General features: G+C 36.4%; 1 protein-coding gene across 1 annotated transcript; it reads right to left on the reverse strand.

Moving 5' to 3' along the window:
• Positions 1 to 4,758, reverse strand: and2 (actinodin2). The gene is made up of 5 exons (XM_056477257.1): positions 4,650 to 4,758; positions 3,792 to 3,866; positions 3,009 to 3,053; positions 2,448 to 2,575; positions 1 to 1,702 (listed from the first exon to the last, which is right to left on the reverse strand). Exons 2-5 carry the CDS (start codon positions 3,844 to 3,846, stop codon positions 398 to 400), a joined length of 1,533 nt encoding a protein of 510 aa, XP_056333232.1. The 5' UTR covers positions 3,847 to 3,866; positions 4,650 to 4,758; the 3' UTR covers positions 1 to 397.
• Positions 4,759 to 11,053: the final 6,295 nt, after the last annotated feature.

The raw sequence follows: 11,053 nt of genomic DNA on the forward strand, positions 1-11,053 counted from the left end.
TTTTAATTCATTTTTTTATTGAAAAAGAATTATGCATGAGAGTGGAAGCTACATTAAATATGTATATTAAAATGACCACATAACTAAAGAAAGTATAACACAGATCTGAGTATTGGTATTCGTCTTATTGAAGTACCCTAACCTACACTATATAATACATAAATACATATAGGCCTATCATATATTGCTTCACATTACCATCAAGAAAACCCCAAAATGTATTGATTTGTTTCCCAACATGACATTTCAGACAGAATTAGACATTATTCCCTAGAGTTAGTAAAATGTCAATGATTCCTGGATGATCCTGAATTGCTTCTCTTGCACAAAGCTAAATGTGTGCAAAACATGATTGAATTTTCAAGTTCTCATCCATTTCTCATCCAGTTCTTTCCTCTCATTTTTTGTAGCCACCCATGTATGCTCTGAGGAAGTCCTCAAATCTTGGAACAGGATATTCAGGAGCCACGTGTTCAGGGAGAGGGTTGCCATGACCTTGTTCTTGCTGGGCCGGCTCATCACCTGCAGATTTTGACCGGCGCAGGCGGCAGTTGTAATCAATTTCTGGGTCACAGTCAGGATGGGGCTCAATGATGCCATTCTTGACTGTTTTAGCTGGCTCTGCTCCAGTGGATGGCTGAGCGGCAAACCTACCACAGTTGGGGTCATATGGGTGGCAGTCTGGCTTGGAACTGACAGCACTGGACATCAGATCCTGGTTCTCCACTGGGGTGCAGTCCTTATCGTAAAACATATAGCAGTCATAACCTTCTTTGGTCTTTCCACGGACACCTAGATTGTGACGGGTCTGGAACTCTGGGAGAACTGGAGGGGGCTTCCTGAGAGCAGCGGTTCCACCTATCAGACAATACGGGTCGTAACGAGGGTCACAGGCCAGGTTGAGAGGTGCAGGCTCATCTCTTGGAGCATATTCCAGGACAGGCTTATTGAGAGCCGCTAGCTTGGCAGCTGTAAGGGGGTTACAGCCTTCTTCAAACAAAGGGTTGCAGAGCTTGTCTTTTGGTGCTTCGGCACTCTCAGCGGTTTGAGCTGCAGGTGCAACAACATTGGCAACACAAAGAGGGTCAGTAGCGGGATTACAGGAAGGGTACAGGTGATACAAACCTGAGGGAGATCTGGCTACAAGCTTGGGCTGACAGTAAGGATCTTTGGTAGGATCACATCCAAGGTGAGAGTAAGAAGGCAGAGGGCCGAGTGAAGGCCTGTAGCCGTAAGCAGCACGTAGGTGATATTGCAGACACTCTGTGTCTGAAGGGTTGCAAATGCGCAACAGCTCTGCTCTCTGCTCAGCTGACAAAAATGGCTCCATGACTGGAGCATAGTAATAATGGGCTAGAGGTGCTTTCAGGGGCAGCGGGAACAGAGGTGACATAATTGGAGCAGGGACCTTTGCTGGGGCAGGTGAAGGCTCTTCTGCAGCTTTTGGTCTGATGGCGTAGAGGCAGTAAGGGTCAAGGTAAGGGTTGCACACTGCCACAGTAGCTTGCCTCACAGGTAGAGGCATGACAATCTTAGCTTTAGGTTTGCTGGTGGACTCTGCAATGCAATCAGGGTCATCAGAGTTGGCACAGGTTTTGTAAATTTGACTCAAGTGAGTGAGGTAATGGTTGAAATTGGGACCCTCTTCTACTCTGTGCTTGTTCTGCAGGTAAACACGGTACATCCGATCCAAGTCCTCAATCTGTGGATGTCATCACAGAAAAATAAAAATTGGGTAATTGGGTTACTCTTGTTGCAGTTTCTTCTGAAAATATCTCTCAAAAAGACGCCTTTAAAACACCCCATTATGCTAATTTACAGGTTCCTCAATTTGTTTTGGAGGTCTTACACAATAGGTTTACATGTATTCAAGGTCAAAATAACACTTTCAGTTCTCATAAAATACAATAAAATCGCCTAATTTCTTTTACTCTCAAACAGTTTGTTCTTTATAAGCCCCTTTTTCAGAAAGTCTAAAGTTCTCTGATTGGTCAGATGGCATTGTAATGGTCTACCAGTTTTAGCATGTGTTGGAAAAGACCCATTACAATATTTGCTCATGTGGCTTCCTCCCTTAGTGATTGAAAACACTAATGCAGTAGCAATAATTGCATTGATGATAAAACATCTGAAGCTAGTTAATCAACCACAAAGTTGCAAGCATGATATTAGCAGGTCGTGTAGACTGATAAGTAGGTTAGATAAGAATAGGTTGGCATAATGGAAATGTGTTACAGATCTAGTGAAATTCCTATCATTTTAGTGGATCACAATGAATTTTTAGGAGACGTTATTCATCGTACACTTTACACATCGAACACTCCATTAAACACTGAATGAATGTAATATTAAAGTATAATAGGGGCTATTTAAAGAACAACATTGCATAAAGTCAAAGACAAGTCTCAGAAAGACTGTGACCCTGACTAATAATCTATACTACTCACTCCCTCCTGGTTGTTGGTCTCCATGAAGTATTTATACCAGCCCCAGAAATCAGGTTGAGTTCTGTAGAAGGCAATATTCCTCCTCTTGCGGATATGAGACTCGCTGTCTGTTTTCACCTCAGAAGCACCTTTTATAACAAAACAAGCACATGACAATAGTAACTATACACACTGGTATAAAATGTCTTTTTAATAGACTTTTAACTGGCACTGTATATGATAAGTTGCCGAAGTGGGAAAGAGTGGATATCATTGTGCATTCAAACTTGGGATTTATTTGGTCGACTGGTGTAATACAGTCCAAAACTATGTTGTATTCATTTCTAAATATATAACCTAAAATCACATTAAGATGAAAGGGTGTTGATTTTGGGGCCATGATGTAAAGAATCTGTAGATGAGAAAATAAAGCACTGCCATTTTACAGTGTGCAACATAATGATTCAATGGCATTAGAGCAGCACATCATAGCTTTGTTGGTAGTGCCATTTACACAGTAGCTGATGATATAATTAAACACACACACACACACACACACACACACACACACACAAACCTTACCATCCACTTCTTCATTACGCTTTACAGGACCAGCACTCAAGAAGTCTGTCTCAGGCAAAAAAAAAAAAAAAAAAAGAGAGAATTGTTACGAACCAAATGTCACAGTTCTTAAATGAAGGAAAATGCCAACTGACTAATATGGACCTATGGGTGCACAGCAGGCACATTTTTTCCTGTCAGCGGAGGCTGTGTCTTATTCTAGTGATTACCACTCTGTCTCGGCTGTCTGAGAGCTCTAAGTGCTGTAAAATGGGGTTTTAACTTCCGGGACCCCCTGCAAGTGTACCTGTTAAACTACAAAGAGATTGGGGAACAAGCCCACAGGCTCCTGCTATAATTACCAGTGCTGTAAAATAAAATGAAGGATGTAAAACGTTCTGTACGTGCAACATTATTTGTGGCATATATCTGCACCTCCAGTAGGTCCCTTAAGATGTTTATGGCTTATGGAAAAAGTAGTAGTCTAATAAGCGCAGGACTTATTTTTCCTGATTTGAATCTCAAGTGTTCACAAAATAAAATAAAACTAACTGCTCATTAGGTTTTTTGGTTTTAAATAGAAACATAGAAGTTTCATAGAACTTTATATAGAAACAGTTGTGTTTTCTCTCATATATATATATATATATATATATATATATATATATATATATATATATATATATATACACACAAGTTACCTGGTTTTTGTGTGTAATGTTACACAGTTTTGACAAATAAATTATCAGATGTCAATGAGGATTGACATATTCATATTTTGTTTTGATAAAAATGGATTCTTACCTGACACGAAGACGATCATGAGAGCCATTGCAAATATCTTAACAAGTCTGGCCATTTTTCTCGATTAGTTGAGTCCTAAAAACAAAAATTGGTACTTGAGAGAGTGATATAGGGACATTTTTTAAACAAATATTCAAAATAGTGGTTGGTCAGTTGGGTTTTGGAGTCTTAAGTGATAAAATTGTAACTGTAAAATGTAAAATTTGTGCAAAAAATAACCAATTCATTGAAACTTGAAATAATGTTTTAGAAATTGACAATAATGTATAGTTTAGTCATTTGTGAGTCTTTATATAACTTAAGATTATCTGTAGGCTACATGGTTTATTGCATGCAAAATTCTTGGTTGTTTTAACTAAGTTTGGGTAAATATGGACAAACCTACTGTAACTGTTGAGTTAATGTTGAAAAAAATCACTGGGTTTGTCAATGTTACCCAAATTTGGGTTAAATCAATAAGTGCACCCATATTTTGCTACACTTGTTTCTGTTTAGTAGAATCTTTGGCTTTTCCTCTCTGATGTACTTCACTTCTTATTAAATCCCAAATATTTCAATTTTTACATTCAGATAACGATCAGACAATGAAAACGATAAATTATTTAAAATGTTTTCAGTGACAAACACGTGAATAATACAACAAATAAAAAATCCATATGAGAATTTCACACAATGACAGCTACAAGATATTAGGTGTAGTTCTCCATACATATACACACACACACACACACATATATATATATATATATATATATATATATATATATATATATATATATATATATATATATATATATATATATATATATATATATAGTGCAACTCAATGAGAGAAGGTAACTAATGAAAAGCACTTACCTGTTCCAGCAGAAAGGTTTGAAGATGTTGCTTGTGGGTGTCCTGAACCCTTTACTCTCCCCTTCAAACCCTCTGAGCTGCTGTGGCGGATTGTAACATTTTTAAGGAGCTCCATGATCATTAAGTACAGAAAGGTATGTCATATGTCAGGAGCTTGCTGTTAGCTTTATCGTGATTGGCTCCTGCAAAATCAGCTCATTGACCAATGAGGGTCCTGTAATTTAGACGAAAAGCATTAAGATCCAGCTTGAAAGAAGCAGCCGGAGGGATGCAAAAATAATCAAAGCGATATAGTTCTGCTAATAGACAAATGAGGTGCCACATGTACAACTGACAAAGACATGTCTGAAAACCTTCAGTACAGATGTGGATTTTTTTGGTTTACATTGTGTAATAATAATAAGTTTATGTTCTTTAATCATACCAGTTTGCTTGCCATATTAATTTGTAGGCTCGGTTGTTTCTTTATCATGCAGTGTAGCTCTGTTGAATTCTATCATTTGGATGAAAAAATCCTCCGTGTTTTATTTTTTATTAAGCAAAATAGTGATAGCACTAATAGGCATGACATGATAACTGAATTCAAGGTTTACCGCGGTTTGGAAAGTTAAGGTTTTAAAACCGCTAAAATTTTCTGTTACACCTTTCCTACAGTATATGTAATTTTTTTTGTCTGTTTTTTTAAATGTGCTGTAAAGAAATCTGTGTTTTTGAAACTAATGAAGAGAGCAGAAGTCAATGTCTCATTTGGATTATTTAGCCTGCCATGTTTACTGCTACAAAATATTTTAAATATTTCTTAAAATAAAATATATTGTGTTCAATGAGGGGAAAAGTTGTTGTTTTTCACCCAGACATTTAAAAAGAATTTATTTTAGAGCAGTAATCCCAATACCATAATACAGTGAAACCTTAATATTTTTATCCAAGGTTATCATATGGTAAGAAATTAATGTCGGCCTATGCCTAAGCACTAATATAACTATACTACACGTTACAAATATGTTCTGTTTTTTAGTTGGATCATTTCTTTTTGCTACATATGGTATATTGTTTATGTGCTTTGTATTGTCTAATTGTGCATACAGTGAGGACTGATTAAATATTTCAGACTTTACTAGATGTCATTTGTATTTTTGTCCCATTAAAGCTCTTTGGGACATTGATTATATAAGAATTTCTTTTTTATACACATACTAAGACTCCTCTTTAGTCTAGTTATTAGCGTAGTGAAAGCTGTGTAATGTAAGCTAATTAAAAACCAGACCCATGCTGTTAAAAAAAGACAAGAAAGAAAACTCTCCTCAACAAGCAGATTCCTGTCAGCAGCTTTTTGAAGGTGTTATCAGGCAGTTTCTTCACACTCACTAAAGATTCCACAGAAGAAGCAGAAAGTGTTGGCCACAGTCATAAGAAACCGATGGCAAGTGAAGGCTAGAAGGTTACAGGATGCTATAAAAAATGGAGTTTAGGTTAACAATCCGAGATTACGGCTTTTTTATGACCAGGACATCATAGATCAAAATGATGGGCTATGTCAAATATAATTTCAGCCATGTTTTTCCCAACGTATACAGCAAATACCTACAGCTAAAGCTTAAAGTGTCTGCATTTGATTCTGGAAGTACTCTCATATTCATATATGTGCTTGAATGTTTAATGTGTTCTAGTGAGATCCATTCATCACGATGATGTGACGGCCGGATCGGCACGTCCAATGGTACACATATAATTAAACTTCAGGCTTGCAGCAAACAGGTGTTTTTCATAGCACATAAACCTACAATCCAACCTGGAAGCAGCAGAGCAGACAAACACGATACGGCCACATAATTTCAACATACCACAAGTAGAAGAATGTGACGTTTGCTCAGAATTTTGAAACAGCTGGCGCCAGAGAACACTTTAAAATCACTTATAGAGGACAACGAAAAAAAACACTTTGCCCAAAAGCATTTTGTTTGAATATGTCATCTAGTCTCTTCAGCAAATGTCCAGGTTTTCTCTTATATTTCCAAAAAAATAAACAATTTCACAAACTTTAGTGCTTTTTTTCTTCTTTTCTTGTATTACTTGTGGCAGAACAGAACTGTGACAGGAAGGTCAAGGTGATAAAACAATGAGGAATTCTGCTTCTTGATGTTTTCTTTTCCCAGTTCACTTAAAACCCAAAGTTTTACGAGGTTCGAGAGAAGCAAGTTCTCACATCTTGCCAGGTAACTCAAATATCTGCCTTAAAGACCAGAAAGCTATTTTGTTACCTAAAGCCCAAGGATAATGTTACTGTTATTTCTGACTCATAACTACCATTTTACTGAAAACATGTTTACAAAATAACTATGGATACAATAGATACAAATGAAAATGGATACATCTTTTGTCATTCCAAAATTGTGCTGCAAGTTTTCATTAGATGTTATCGCATCTGGTCTGGCCAACCTGATCTCACTTGGAAACGTAACTGTTTTACATTTTGTCAGTTTAGTGGCTAATTCATATTAAAATTTACGATTTAAAAATGGAGGCGTGGCACCCAACCCCGCCCCAAAACCCAACTGTCATTGGGGGATGAGCAAATCACACTAAATTGTACGAATGAGATTGTACGAATTCATACGAATTAGCCAGCAAATCAAAATGTTACGAATTTCTGTGGATCGTGTTGGGTCTGGCGTAAGCTCAACCCACAAAAAATTTGTATTGTAACAAATTCAAAGCTCAAATCTAATCCTATTTTTTGCATACGTGATCAAAACTCCATACATTCTGTACAGTATATATGAATTTAGCAGCACAGTATTAACACAATACAGCAAGTGGCATGTATATGAAAATGTACCAAAATGTTTTACGTTTGTGCATTTCCATTTTTGCTTTTTTAGTACATTTTTGTACTAAAACAACATTGATCTACACTACCGGACAATAGTCTTGTCGTCAATCCCAGTTGTAAGAGCAACAAATAATAACTTGACTTCTAGTTGATCATTTGGGAAAAGTGGCAGAAGATTTTTCTGATGAATCACATGTTGAACTGCATCCCAGTCATCACAAATACTGCAGAAAAACTATTGGAAATCACATGGACTCAAGATTTTTCACAGAAATCAGTCAAGTTTGATAAAGGAGAAATCATGGTTTGGGGTTATATTCATTATGGGGGCGTGCGAGTGATCTGCAGAGATCTGCAGCATCAGCAGCCTGAGGTATCAAAGCATTTGTGTTGCCCATTACATTACAAACCACTGGAGAGGGCAAATTCATCAGCAGGATAGCACTCCTTCTCATACTTCAGCATCCACAACAAAGTTCCTGAAAGCAAAGAAGGTCAAGGTGCTCCAGGTTTGGCCAGCCCAATCACTTGATATGAACATTATTGAGCGTTTCTGGGGTAAGATGAAGTAGGAAAGATTCCAAAGAATCTTGATGGACTCTGGGAGTCCTGCTAAATGCTTTCTTTGCCATTCCAGATGACTTTATTATTGAGTTATTTGAGCCATTGCAGAAATGGATGCAGTCCTCCAAGCTCATGGGAGCCATAGACAATATTCATTTTATTTCATGACTTTATATTCTATACTGTTTATTATTTATTTTAAGTGACAAGACTTTTGTCAAAGCAAAGTCAGACCTTACTGTCCTAAATAAATCATTAAAAATCAAGCCCTGATCATATTTTATTTGGGTAAAATAAAAGTAATCTAGAAGCCTTTGCCTTTCATATAAGCCATTTCTGATACCGAATGATGAACAAGTAGCTATTATTGGTTGGTCCTAAAACTTGTATAGGCGACAAGACTTTTGTCAGGTAATTTATATTACTTTAGATTGTGACTAATTAGCACTAGTAGGCCGATTACTGTAATTGTGATTACTGTAACTGTACTTGTGTTTACTCTGAAAATCATGTCAGTTTTTTAATACTTATTTTTTCAGTGGGTTTCACTTTGATAGGATAGGACAGTAGAGAGTACTGACAAGAAAGCTTGGGGAGCAGAGAGGGAGGGAGGTGGGAATCAAACTCAGGTCACCGTGAGCACTGGAGTGCATGTGTTGACGCACTTTCCACTACACCACTGCACCAACAGATTATGTCTGTTTAAGGATAACAGCATATTTCAAGTATAATGTCATATACATCAGACACTTTGAAATTTTCAGTGGACAGAGCTTTTGAAAAGATGAAGGTAATCAAAACGAATATTCTTAATTATGATAAATACATGCAAACAATATGTTTATCCAGTGCACATATGACTCTGTGTTTATCACAATAATTAAAATTATTATTATTAAACTAAATTTCTATTAAAAATAATTAGAAATAATTATTTCTATGAAATAGAAATATAACAATAGGCCTGTTTTACCGTGCAGTCAATATTAGTAACTTCTATGAAGAATTTTCACCTGTAATTAATATGTGTAGCAATTCAGGGACTTTTTGTGGCTTGTTTGATTCTTTTGTTTTGGCCCTAAGGCACAAATCACACCACATAAAGAAATCCAGTGGCAGTAAAAACATCTCCTGCTGGGCTTGAACCCTTAAAGGACCACCAGACACAGAATTATGGAAGAGTTTCTTTATAATTGTTTCAGTATGTTAAGAAATAACCCATTTAGTCACTTATGTTAAATCCATCAAAAACTGTGAGCTTGTTTGTTCACTTTAACCATATGTGACACTAGACTAGACCACAAAACCAATCATGAGGGTCCATTTTTAGCTAAATTAGTAAGCTTTCCATTGATTTATGTTTTTAGGGCAACATTTGGTCAAGATAAAACTATTGGAACATCTGGAATATGAGAGTTTTATTTAGGATTATTTTTAGTATTATATTTAATATTCTAATAACTTGTGGCATAAAAAGAAAACCAATAATGTTGACTCATACTGTGGATTGAAGGCTATTCATACAAATATTGCAACTTTTCTGTGTTCCAGGGTTACAAACGAATATATAATTGCCTCTCAATTTATATTTAAAAATTAATCAAAAAATGAATTTGAAATAAATCATAAAACATTATTAAATTTGAACAGTTTAAAATGAAACATTTAGCTAATGTTTGTTCACGCAGAAAGTTCATAAACCCACATAGTATCTTTACCAAGCATAAATCATTCACACTGGAGTCTGAAACATGATTTTATGTTGTTCTTTTGACTCGAGGAAAAGTGTAGGTGATATATGGATCGTGTGCTTTACAGGTGGACTAGGAGTAAATCACCAGGTGCTGTTTAGAAGTGTCAGATTTATGAGGAGAACCGGGCCTCCCTTTTACCTGGTAAACCTGCTAAGGGTTAAAATGCCTCATATTTAAAAAGTATGTGGATCTAATGACAAAAAAATGTATTTATTATCTCAAATCTGTGTTTATAGTTTTCGAATTTAATGTGATTGAAGTATTAGTTCCCCCCAAAATGAAAATTCTGTTATTAATTACTCCCCCTCATGTCGCCCGTGAGCTTCGTTCATCTTCAGAAAACTAATGCAGATAGACTATTTAGCTGAAACCGAGAGCTCCCTCATCACCTGTAGACGGCAAAAGCCGTGAGACTTTCAAAAAAAAGGAACAAAAATCTGTCAAAATTTCCGTGTTACTTCTGTGCTTCAACTATAATTCTATGATGCCCCGAGAACACTTTTAGGCACCCAAAAACTGTAAAAAATGACTTTGTTTGCATGTGCCTTCCGTATCATAACATTGTACGCGTTTACTACTGACATTACGACGCTTGCGTGTTGCGTTGCGTATTGGTCACGTGTGGCACCCTGAACTGACGCGGGAAAAAGGACAGGTGAGAAACTCTTATTTGCCCTACAACAGTGTTATTGGAACTTCATATGATTACAGTTGAACCACTGAAGTCATATGATTTTTTTCTACAATGTTTTTGGTTCCATTTCTAGACTTTAAATGTTGCTATGGAGGATGAAGGAGTTTTTCATCCAAAATCTTAATTTGTGTTTCTAAAATGAACAATGTTCACAAAGGATTAGACCGACATAAGGGTGAATAGTTAATAACAGAATCCAATCATTCATTTTTTTTCGCTTTATTAATTGCCACAGTGCGCCAACTTTTCCAGCATATGTTTTTACACAGCGGATTCCCTTCCAGCTGCAACCCAGTTCTGGGAAACACCATACACTCTCACATTCACACACTACGGCCAGTTTAGTTTTTTAATCCACCAATAGCCAGTGTTGGGGAAAGTTGCTTTAAAAATAATGGATTACAATATTGAGTTACTCCTTCAAAAAGTTGCGTTACTTAGTTACTTTTTATGGTATTAATGCATTACGTTACTTTTAAGTTACTTTTGCGTTACTTTTGATTACCTAGCTGTGGCTTGATCTCTTCAACAACACACTGTATAACCTACACCTACATTT

The sequence above is a fragment of the Danio aesculapii genome, chromosome 2, assembly GCF_903798145.1.
Source record: "Danio aesculapii chromosome 2, fDanAes4.1, whole genome shotgun sequence".
NCBI lineage: Eukaryota > Metazoa > Chordata > Actinopteri > Cypriniformes > Danionidae > Danio > Danio aesculapii.